An 11,474-nucleotide genomic window follows, 5' to 3' on the forward strand; every position below is an offset into this window, starting at 1 on the left:
TCCACTTGGAGTTCAGCATCCTGCCCCCTATGTGGGTCTTCCCATCAGCACCCCCTTCCACTCCCAGAGCTCTGACCTGTAAGTGCCTCTGCCCTGCAGCCTGTTTTGGAGGGGGCGGAAGCTGGCCAGAGACAGTGGTGCAAGGAGGGAGGTGGCAGCAATAGGCTTAGGGCTTCTGGGGCCACTTCTGCCTGGGCCAGGGTGGGTTAATTCCTCTGGCCCCTGTGCCTGCTCCCAGTGGCAGCCCTAGGAAAGGGGAAAAGCTTGAGAGAGTGCAGAGGAGAGCCACGTGCATGATCAGAGGGCAGGAGGACAGGCCTTATGAAGAGAGTCTGAGAGCCATGGGACTGTTCAGCCTGGAAAAGTGCAGGCTCAGGGGTGACCTGGTGGTTGCCTATAAGTATATAAGGGGTGTACATCAGATCTGGGGGAACACCTGTTCACCAGAGCGCCCCAAGGACTTCTTTACTGTCCGAGCCCCCAAGGGCTGGAATAGACTCCCTCCAGAGGTGGTGCAAGCACCTACTCCGGACTCCTTTAAGAGACTTTTGGACGTTTATCTTGTTGGGATCCTTTGACCCCAGCTGACTTCCTACCCTTAGGGCAGGGGCTGGACCCAATGATTTTCCAAGGTCCCTTCTAGCCCTAATGTCTATGAAATCTATGAAACCGAGTCACATGACAGTAGGACAGAAACCCCTCCATTCCTTGAGGTGGGAGGAGGAGCGGGGAGGGCAGATGCACTGGTAGGGGGTTGGATCCCGTGGTGGGATGGGAGGATAGGGTGCTGTTCTGCCTCCCCCAGCCTGGCCCCAGAGAAGCTGACTGGGCAGAAACAGCCTGCAGCTCACCTCAGGCTCGCAGCCACGACCACACCTCCTGTGCACAAAGCCAGCCTGTGCCACAGCATGGGTAGCTATGACCCAAGGGGTCCTGGGAGGGAGAGCAGGTACTCCTCCCTAGGTGGCGGGGAGGATCAGCTGGGCCACAGCGCTGGGAGGTTCCTGGGGCAGGGGGCTGGCGGCTGAGCTAGGCCCCACTGCTCACCCCGGGCTGCATGCAGGAGGCTGGCATGTGGAGTGAGGCTCTGCGCATCTGCAAGGAGTATGTGCCCGGGCGCTTGGAGGCGCTGCAAGAGGAGTATGACAGAGAGGCGGCCAAGAAGGGCTCCAGGTAGGCTAGGCTGCGGGTGCTGGCTGCCCTGGGGGCAGGAGCTGGGGGCTTACTCCGCCTGCTGGGCTGTACAGACCCCACTTGACTGGTTGCTGCCATCTGTGGGGCGGGGTTGTGCTCTCCCTGCTGGCGTGGGGGGCTCTTCCCCTGCTCTGGGCCACGTACCCGAGGACAGAGCAAAGAGGGCAATGTGGCACTGTGTGGAGCGGCTCTAGGAGGTGCCTTGTCAGCTCCCCGTACCTCAGGACCACCATGCCATTCCTTCCCGTGGCCATAGAGTTGCACCGGTCCCCCAACCCCTCTTGCCCAGCCCATCCTGCACTCACACCTCACCTTGCTCTTGGCAGGGGCCTGGAGGGGATGCTGGAGCAAGCGCGAGAATGGGAGCAGGCTGGGGAGTATGGCCGGGCAGTGGACTGCTACCTGAAGGTGCAGGATCCCAGCAATAGCCTCCTGACCGAGAAGTGCTTGCTCAAGGTACGGCTGGGCCCATGGCCCTTTCCACCCTGCTCCAGTGCCCAGGGGCCTGCACCCACTCCAGACACCTCCCTTGCCTCTAGGCTTCTCCATGAGGCTCTGACTGACCAGAGAGAGGAGCCCCAGGTGCCAGGACCCAGGGGACTATGCCCTCAGCCCCCCATGAGCACAGGCCTCAGGGGCTGGGCTTACCCCCAGAACCCAACACTAAAGCTGGGATGACGTGGGGGTCTTTCCCTGTGCTGGCACCAGCGTGTGCCCAAGCTGCTGGACCCCCTCTGAGTGCCTTCAACTCCTGGGGCAGGGCCAGGCATTGCCAAGTCCCCCCCCACCAAATGCAGGGCTCCTAAAGACTCCTATCAGTGATTGGAGCTGCGCAGGGGCTTTGCAGCGGCTCCTCCCTGCCTTGGTGCTACTGATGGTTCCTCTCCGGCAGGCAGCTGAGCTAGCCATTAAGTTCCTGGGGCAGCCACACAGTATGGAGGTGACACGGGCAGTGGGCCCGCAGCTGGTGGCCATGAGGAAGTTCAGTGCGGTAAGGTGGAGCGGGGAGCAAGGCAGCTGCAGGAGCTGAGCTGTGGGATTGCGTGCTGTGGGAGGTGGGTGTAGGGTCCAGGATGGGCACTGGCCGTGACCTGTTGAGTGTTGCTGGCATTGCCCAGAAGGCCTGGGCTTGGGTCTGGCCTGAAGTCCACCTAGGACATGGGCACCCTGGCCCTGAGGCATGACCATCCCCTGCCCGAGCGCTGGGGTGCATGTGTAGCGCTGGGGTGCACATGTAGCCCCAGCCCTGGGAGCTGGTGCTGTCCCAGCCATGACCCTGCCATGGCCCTGCAGGCAGCCGAGTTGTACCTCAACCTGGACCTGATCCGAGAAGCCATCGACGCCTTCATCGAGGGTGAGGAGTGGAACAAGGCCAAGCGGGTGGCCAAGGAGCTGGATCCCAGGTGCGTGCAGCCCACCCCTCCCTGCGTGCCCTGCTCCCTGCCTCCATCCTAGAGCCCTCCCCTGTCTGTCTGTCTGGCCGGCTGTCCTTAGGTATCATCTCTCCAAAGGTCACCCAGCCATGGCCAGGCAGGGCTGGCAGGTAGGCAGCTGTCCTGGGCCAGAGCAGCAGCAGGTCACCCCAGCTGGACCCCTGGGCTCCCCTGTGGGCACCTTGCCCCAATAGGCTTGGCCACCAACAAGGCCTCTCTCTGCCCAGCAGGTCGGAGGAGTATGTGGACCAGCGCTATAAGGAGTATTTAAAGAACCAGGGCAAAGTGGATTCTGTAAGAATGCATCTGTCAGGGGTGGAGGGGCAGGATCAGCGTGTGCCCCTTGGGGTGTGCCTGCCTGGGGCTGGGCAAGGGGGCTGGGCCTGGGGAGCCCAAGGGGCTGCTGCTTGTGTGCCTCCAGCAGGCTGGAGCACCCCACAGTGTCTGTGGAGAGGGGCAGGTGTGGACTGCATTAGCAGGGCCCCAGGATTTCACACATCTGTCTTCAGCTGGTGGGAGTGGACGTCATGGCTGCTTTGGACATGTATGCAGAGCGGGAGCAGTGGGAGAAGTGCCTTGAGACAGCAGCCAAGCAGGTAGCTACCATGGCCCTGCGTGTGGTACTGGGACCAGCAGAAGAGGGAGAAGAAGTAGGAGCTCTGCCTTCCCTGCCAGCACTCTCACTGGCAGTGGTCACACTGACCCCTGGATCTTGCCCATGCTTTGTACCATGTGGACCCCTCAGTCTGACCCAGGCTGCCAGGAGGGTTTCCCTGTCAGTTCCACATTCTCCTTTGCCTTTCGCTGAGTGCCTGGCCCAGCGCCTGGGAGCCACGGCAGGGAGAGCACTGGCTCCTGGTCTCACTCCTGTGCCCAGGGAGCATGGATTGGGCACTCAGCGCCAGGCCTGGCAGAGCCAAATGAGTGCAGCAGGGCCCTTGTGCAGTCTCTGGCTCTCAGACCCCTGCATCCCCTGCCTTCAGAGGATGCTGGGTCTAGGCAGGGGCTCTGATGTGCCAGGGCAGGACAACGTGCTGCCTCCTTGGAGCAGGCGTGGCTGAGTGTCTGTGTGGCAGGTCTGAGCCACAGAGGCCACAAAACAGACAAAGTAGGTGGCTGGGGTGTGCCCTGGTCCTTCCTGCCCCTTGCCTCAGTCCCTTGCAGCACAGGACTGCCTCCATGTTTTCTCCCCATGGGCAGCCCAGGCCTGCCAGAATTGTTCCCCCTGTCCTGTGCACCTGCTTGGGCCTTCCAGCTAGCTGGGTGCTGCAGCACCAAGGGGGCATGGGCTCCAAACATGCTGGGCATGGCTGGGGGCCCTCTGTGCACTGCTGCCACATGCAGAGGGGAAGCCCCAGCAGCCCTGCCCACCTTGCCCCCTCTGGCTCTCCTGAATCCACACGTGGGAAGAAGCTCATTGGGAGACTCCTAGCAACAATGCATTTATGTGCATGTGTATGCATATGTATGCATGCATGTGTATGCATGTGCATGTGTCCGGGTGCTGGCCTCTGGCAAGGCCCCTCAATCTGCTCCAGAATTCAGAGGTTTTTCACAGGAATTCCCATCCACTGCAGTCTCTCCCCCCCTTGATTCAAAATCTTTATTGGTGATATAGAAGTTTGTGCAGTTCCTAGAGACCCCATGGAGAAGCATGGGAGAGGGTGGGGACTGCCATAGCCCCTGCTCATGCAGCAGCCCAGGCAGCAACCCCTTTCCTCCCTTGACCATTTAAATTTGGTTTGGTTTCTTGTGGCCTCTGCTCCTGCTGGGAGGCTGCTCCAGCCCCTCGTTGGCCGCTGGAACTGGTTGCCTGGTGGATTCTCCAGCACGTAAAGTCTTCTGTCATGGTTCATAGAAAGACATTAGGGCCAGAAGGGACTTTGTAAAATCATCATGGTCAAGAACTCTAGAACAGGAGGTTCCAGTAACATGAGGAAGAGCATCAGAAAGGCCTTAACACAAGAGCTGGAGGAGTAGCACCTTAGCTCTGCATGCATGTGTGTGTGTGTGCATGCGTGCGTGTCACAGACGTGCTGGTGAAATCTCCCCATTCACCATCACCAGCTCACGTTTGCATGGAAATGCAAAGCCTGATGCTGCTGTGCTTCTTGTCCGTGCTCCAGAACTACAAAGTCCTGCACAAGTACGTGGCTCTGTACGCAACCCACCTTATCCGAGAAGGCAACTACGACAAAGCCCTGAGCCTGTACGTCCAGCATGGAGCCCCCGCCAACCCACAGGTAAGGGAGAAGCCCAGCACGGGGTCAGAGGCATGGTTGTGTGGCGTGCTCGTGCCTTCAGCTTGTTCTCCTGCCCTGGGCAGAGGCTGCAAGGAGGGTGGTCTGGGAGCTACGTCTACCCTGCTGGGATCTCCTCTGGCCACGGGGTCTTTAGGTAGGGACCTGTGGCCAGTCCCTGCTCCCTCTGCCTGCTGAGAGGAAGGCAGTGACCATGGATCTTTCCTTAAGCAGCTAACTGAAGTTTCCCAATCATGACCTGGTTCTCACAGGGGCTTCAGTTACTGGAACATCTGCTGTGAGGGGCACAGCAATGCTGAGCCAGTCCAGCAAGGTCTCAGGGTGTGTGGAGATAATGTTTTGATATAGCTGGTGTGGAGGCCATGAGGGGACCAGCTCTCCTCAACTTGTTGCTCTCACAGAGGGAGGAACTGGTTGAGAATTTGAGGGAGGAAGGTGACCTGGGAGACAATGATCATTACATTATATTTTGCCCGGGCTCTACATGAGCTGTTACCACCCAGGAAAGAGATCTGGGAGTCACTGGTGACATCAGCTCAGGGCCCAGCAGCTCAAACAGCATGTTTGGGGTTATTAAGAAGGGAATTGTAAGTGAAACAAAGTACCACGATGCCCCTTTATGAATCTGTGGTGCATCCATGCCTTGACTGCTGTGCCTGGTTGTGCTCCCCACACCTCAGCAAGGATGTAAAAGAACTAGAGAAGGGCAGTAAGGATGATTTATGGCCTGGAGGGGCTTCCATGTGAAGAGAGACTAAAGAGGCCAGGCCTGCTCAGTTTAGAAAAGAGATGCTTGAGGGGGAACATGAGAAGGGTTTACAAAATGGGTGCTGGATAACAAAGCTTTTACTGTACCACTGTAAATAGCCTTCATCAATCTGATGAAGACCTTTACAGTCAACAGACAGGGCCTTTTTACTGTTCTGAAGAAACTGGTTTGTCCTCCCCAAACTGCTGAACATCATTTGCTTCTTGCATCAAGGTATGATGGCAACTGTAGTGTATGAAAACAAAGAATCAAACGTCTTTGACATCAACAACGGGGTGAAACAGCATCGGACCTCAATGCTGGAGGCTGCGGGGAAAGAGAAACACTGGGAAAAACCCTGGTCAGACCCGGGTCACTCTCCCTTTCAGCACATGCTTTTTGTCACTGAGCAAGACGGACCTGTGGTCTAACCCAGTCCATGGCAATTCGTATGTTCTTATAGTCTTATGAGTTCAACTCCTAAGAGAAGGAAGGAAGGAGAGCAGCAGAAAAAAGACCCTGGACTTCAAAATAGCAGATTTCAGCAAACTCAGGGAATTGGGGGGCAGGATACCCAAGTTGGAGGTGAAAGGCTCTAGGGGAGCCCCCTGTACTCTAAGGAGCTTGCATTAAGGGCATGGGGGCAGAATTTCCACACAGGAAGTGAGAAGGGGAAGAGCAGAAGGAGCCTGGCCTGGTCAGACTGTGAACACTTCAGTGAGGTGAAAATCAGAAAGGAATCGGGCAGAGAGTGGGAACACAGCCAGAGCACTGGAGAGGCATCACATGGAGAAAACCGGGAAGGCCAAGGCTCGATGGGAGATGCAGTTGGCCAGAGATGTCAGCTGTCATAGAAGGGGGCTCTGCAGGTGTGTCAGAAGTAAGGGGAGGACAAAGGGAAATGCAGGGCCCTCACTGAATGCCAAAGGCCACAGGTGATGTGGGGAAGGCTGAAGTAGGTAATGCCTTTGCTACTTCAGTTTTTACAAATAAAGTCAGCTACCAGGTGGCAAGTGCGGTGGTGGCCAGCATTCAGCAGGGCCATGCAGGACGCACCCAAAGGTACTGAGAATTTGGAGCCAGTGGCTGTCCTCTTTGAGAAACGTGGAGGTCAGAAGAGGTCCTGGATGACTGGAAAATGGCGACTATAGCACTTATCTTTAAGAAGGGGAAGAAGGAAGATCTGGGGACCTTACAGACCAGTCAGCCTGACCTTGACACCTGGAAAAATGATGAAGCAGGTCCTCAAGGAATCCCTGGTGAAGCCCCTAGAGGAGAACAAGGTGATCAGGAACAGCCAGCATTTATTCCCCAAGGGCAAGTCAAGCCTGGACAACCTGATTGCCTTCTAGGATAAGGTGGCTGGCTCTGTGGATGGGGCAGAGCAGTGGTTGTGATATGCCTTGACGTTAGGAGGCTTTTAATGCTGTCTTCCATGGCATTCTCATGAACTAAGGAAATCCAGACTAGAGGAAAGTCATGTAAAGTGGATACATAACTGATCAGGTCATTGTGCTCAACGGGGAGTTGTCCATGGCTCGGTGTCCAGCTGGGAGAAGGCATCAAGTGGGGCTCCCAAGGGATCTGTCCCGGGCCCAGTGTCTTCATTAACAATTTGTAGGATGTGACTGGGTGCGTGCTCAGCCAGCAGCTGGGTGGAGTTGCAGGCGCACTGCAATGTGGTGTCAGGATTTAGAGGGATCTTGGAAAGCTGGAGAAATTGGTCCAAAATCAATTGGATGACAGTCAAGGCAGACAGCTTTTCTCCTCATGCAGAGAGTAGGACATGTAGCAGCGGCTTGGAACTACAGCAGAGTGAGATGAAGTTGGATACCAGGAAAAATTTTGCTGCAAAACAGCGAGGCAGTGGGCTCAAAGCTCAGGGACGGTGTGCAATGGCCATCACGGGAGACCACATAGGCCGTGCTTGGGGCGCTCCAAGAGTAGCAATGCCTGGGGTAGAAGCAGAGCTCCACACATGGCTTGTTTGCAAAAGATTAAGGAGCTGGGAAGGTTCATGGAGGAGATGGGATGCAGGAGGAGGGGCTCTGGCCCCCAGGGTGTGAGGAGTCCTGCCGCCTGCCCCAAACTGCCAGGCAGAGCTGAGGGGGCTCTGTTGTCTGCCACGTGGAGCTGGGGAGGAATCTTTTCCCCTCATGTGTTAGGGTTTATTTTCCATCTTCCTCAGCAGTGCTGGGAGCTGGCTGCAGCCCTGCTGAGGGCTGTGGCTGGGCTCTGCCAGTGCTCCTGTGGGAACTCAACCCAGAGGGTCCTGGCTAGAGGGTCTTGCCCCTCTGCTCAGGGTCAGACTGACACTGCACTGGGGGCAGGAAGGGGGGGTTTCCTCCACAGTCAGTTAAACTGCAGCAAGGGAAGCTGAGGTTGGAGACCAGGGAGAGCTGTCTTGCTCTGAACAGCCTTGGACCCATCACCTAGGGAGGTTGTGGACTCCTGTCCCTGGATGCTTTCAGGAGTGGGTTGGACAGATGCTGGGCTGGGGTGGTTCAGGCAGGGACTGCGCGGCCTCGAGCAGGGGCTGGATAAGCTGTGGCCACCCGAGGACTAGCCAGCCCAGATGCGCTGTGACTCTACAGTTGACCCCACACTTGCCCTGTCTGCCCAGTCAGACCTTCCTGAGTCTGCCGCATGGCCAGGCACGGTCCTAGTAGCCCGTCACTGGGACATGCTGCCCCCGGGAGCCGCCCTCCATGACCCATCGCCAGAGACAGTCGTTCCCCCTTCTCTTCCAGAACTTCAACATTTACAAGCGTCTCTTTGTGGAGATGGTGAACGCGACCGGCATGAACAGCGCGGAGGCCTACCCCAGCTGGGCCGACCTTCGGGACATGCTCTTCAACCTGGTGAGAGGGCACTGTGCCCCAGGCCACTGCTGCCACCTCCTCCCCTTTGGGACCTGCGCTGCAGGGGGGGAGCAGTGCCTGGGGGGGGTCGGACAGCACGGGGAGTAGGAGAGGCCTGTCAGGTGGCGGTGGCTGGCCCTGGGGGTGGGGGCAGAGGCTTGTAGCCAACCCGCTAGGTTGGAGCCAGCAGGAGCCATCCTGGGGAGAGCAGGAGTCATCTCATGGGCTCCCCGTGCCCAGGTTCTGCCTGCTCAGGATGACGCAGGTGGGATGCGTTGCCCCCTTCGGGGCTGTGAGGGGAGCAGAAGCAGGGGAAGAGTGCAGGGAGCTGGGGATTGGAGCTGGTATGCAGGCAGGACTGGCACTGGGAGGGAGAGCCCATGCTGTCCCTGTCCCGTGCATTAGTGCTGGCAGTGCCCCCCACTGTGGCTCACCTGGTGCACTGCCCTCACCTCAACCCCACTCCCCTTCTGGCCTGGCTGCCCTGCAGGAAGCGGGATGGACACTCAGTACTGAGGACGCTGTAGCCCTGCCCTGGGGTTTCCCCTGCTTCCTTCTCATGGCTCACCCTATCCCTGCCCTGTCACTGAGTGCTGTCCTGGATGGGCTGGCGCGTGCCCGTGGACTGACATGTTGCTGGGACCCCTCTGCACCCGCAGTGCGAGAACCTGGTGAAGTCGAGCGAAGCCAACACACCTGCGCATGAGGAGTTCGAAAACATACTGCTGGTCTGCCACTACTATGCCACCCGCTCCGCTGCCCAGGCTGTGAAGCAGCTGGTAAGGCCTTGGTTGCCCTGCGTGGCAAGGAGGTGCTTTAGCCAAACACAGCATCTTGGCCCTGGCGTGGGGGTACCTGGGTGCAGCTGGACGGGATGAGCTGGCAGCCTTTTAGCTGTAGACTGTGCCCAGGCTCCAGGTAGGGTCTGGATGGGGCTGTGAGGGGCAGTGGGCACCAGGGTCCAGGTGCCAGAGCACAGACAGCTCTACCAGCTCCCGCAGGCACTGACTGCTCACGGGTTTTGGCCTCTGGGCACCAGCTGCCCACAGTTCTCATGACTTCACCACCCTCAGGACATTGTGGCTGCCAAGCTGTCGATTTCCCTGCTGCGTCACACCGAGCTCATCCCTGCAGACAAAGCCTTCTACGAAGCCGGCACTGCAGCCAAGGTGAGCGTCAGACCTGGTGTCCCCACGGGGCTGCTAGGGGCCTGGGCTGGAAGGGGCAAGGCCAAGTGCCCACCATGCTGGGACCCAGCACTGGGTGCAGCCTGGCAGCACAGGGTAACGGTCACTGGGGACCTGGTGCCTGCTGGGCAGTAGTGCTGGCAGCACCCTGGCACTGCACAGGCCCCATCCCTGCATCGCCTAGCAGGGACGGGGCACTGCCTGCCCGCTGCCCCCCGGTGCTTGGTGCATGTCCCAGCTGGAGCTCTGGCACTGGGGCTGCCTCCCAGGCTCTGGAGGAGAGCCAGCTTGCCCCCTCCGCACCATGTGCTCCCCCCTGTGCCATACGTTCACACCCGCCCCTGTGCTCTGCATCAGGCCATCGGCTGGGAGAACATGGCCTTTGTCTTCCTGAACCGGTTTCTGGACATCTGTGATGTAAGTGGGGTTGGGGTAGGTGGGGGAGCTGTACTGGCTGGGGAGCCCCGGGCTGGCCCAGGGAGGTGCTGCTCACACTGCCCAGGGGCTGGGGTGAAATGAGAACAGGGCTATCTCCCACTCCATCCATGGTTGTGCAGGGAGCTGCAGGGACGTCTCTCGGGCTGCTCGCCCCAGGGGACAAGTTCCACCAGTCCCTGGCCCCAGGTTTTGGCACTCCTATGTGGGATGGCAGTGTCCCAGTGCAGCGCAGCCTGGAGCTGGGAGCACTTGTCCTGCCAAGCTGCTTCTTCCGGGTTGTGGGGGGGGGGCTGCTTCGAGTCTTGGACAGGACACAGTGCATGGAGGATGAGACTGGAGGAGGAATGACGGGCTGGGGCCATGAGGGACTGCCCAGCACCAGCTCCAGGGAGAGGTGGTGCTGCTCTAGGGTCCAGCCCCCCCATGCTGTGTCCATGGAGGGAGACTGTGGGACATGCTGTGGGCTCTGCTCTGGGGTCAGTGAGGGATCCTGAGTCTGGACAGGGTCTGTGCCGTACAGGGCACCCCCAGGCCTGGCACAAGCACAGCACAGGCAGTGGAGTCATCCCGGGTGCCTAGGAGCCCCAACCCCTACAGCTGATCGGGCTGCACATTGCTCCTGGGCCCCCCCACAGAAGAACCACCCAGCCCAGCCACGGGCCCCATGAGCACCTGCAGGGTCAGCCCCTTGGCACAGTCTCTTTGCCTCCAGGCCATCGAGGAGGGGACACTGGACGCCCTGGACCACTCCGACTTCCAGGACACAGACATCCCCTTCGAGGTGCCGCTCCCGGCCCAGCAGCATGTGGCGGTGAGTGTCACTCAGGGAGGAACAAGGCTGGCAGGGAGCTCCAGAGGTCACGTGGCCTGAGGCAGGATCAGTCTCGCCTAAGACAGTCCAGACAAACCCCGTGTCTGACCTCAGGGCCACATGACACAGTCGCCCCTGACACAGCCCCTGACATCGTCTCCATTCCTGCCCCCAGCAGGGGCCACGGCTGCCAATATCTTTCTGCCAGGGGGGTTGTGGGCACTGCAGAGACCCCCAGGCCCAGGCCATGCCCCTGCTGCTGAGGAAAGGAAAACCCCCCATTGTGGACCAGTCTAAGCAGGGGGAAATCCCTTCCCGCCCCAGTGCAGCATCAGGCTGAGCCTGAGCACAGGGGAAGGTCCTCCAGCCAGGACTGTGCCGGGTTGGTGCCAGCAGGAGCAACAGCACAGCCCAGTCCCTATCCCCAGCCTGGGCTGCAGCAGCAGCCAGCGCCTTCGAGGGAGGCTTAAAAAGCCCGACACGTGGAGCAGAAAGCCAGGGGCGGGGCAACCAGAAGCGCCCAGAGGCCTGGGACACCCCC

At 59.2% G+C, this 11,474-nt stretch overlaps 1 protein-coding gene across 1 annotated transcript in view; it reads left to right on the forward strand.

The window, feature by feature from the left end:
• IFT172 (intraflagellar transport 172) overlaps positions 1-11,474 on the forward strand; it is a 79,348-nt gene that overhangs the window by 66,321 nt on the left and 1,553 nt on the right. The window contains exons 34-45 of the mRNA XM_019520680.1: positions 1,064-1,173; positions 1,521-1,650; positions 2,087-2,185; positions 2,488-2,597; positions 2,858-2,921; positions 3,137-3,223; positions 4,754-4,870; positions 8,387-8,497; positions 9,157-9,276; positions 9,571-9,666; positions 10,042-10,101; positions 10,835-10,933. Of these exons, the coding sequence (XP_019376225.1) occupies positions 1,064-1,173; positions 1,521-1,650; positions 2,087-2,185; positions 2,488-2,597; positions 2,858-2,921; positions 3,137-3,223; positions 4,754-4,870; positions 8,387-8,497; positions 9,157-9,276; positions 9,571-9,666; positions 10,042-10,101; positions 10,835-10,933 (1,203 nt within the window). The remainder of the gene's footprint in view (positions 1-1,063; positions 1,174-1,520; positions 1,651-2,086; positions 2,186-2,487; positions 2,598-2,857; positions 2,922-3,136; positions 3,224-4,753; positions 4,871-8,386; positions 8,498-9,156; positions 9,277-9,570; positions 9,667-10,041; positions 10,102-10,834; positions 10,934-11,474) is intronic.

Source organism: Gavialis gangeticus, unplaced genomic scaffold (assembly GCF_001723915.1).
Source record: "Gavialis gangeticus isolate Ggan-Ray unplaced genomic scaffold, GavGan_comp1, whole genome shotgun sequence".
In the NCBI taxonomy this organism is placed as follows: domain Eukaryota; kingdom Metazoa; phylum Chordata; order Crocodylia; family Gavialidae; genus Gavialis; species Gavialis gangeticus.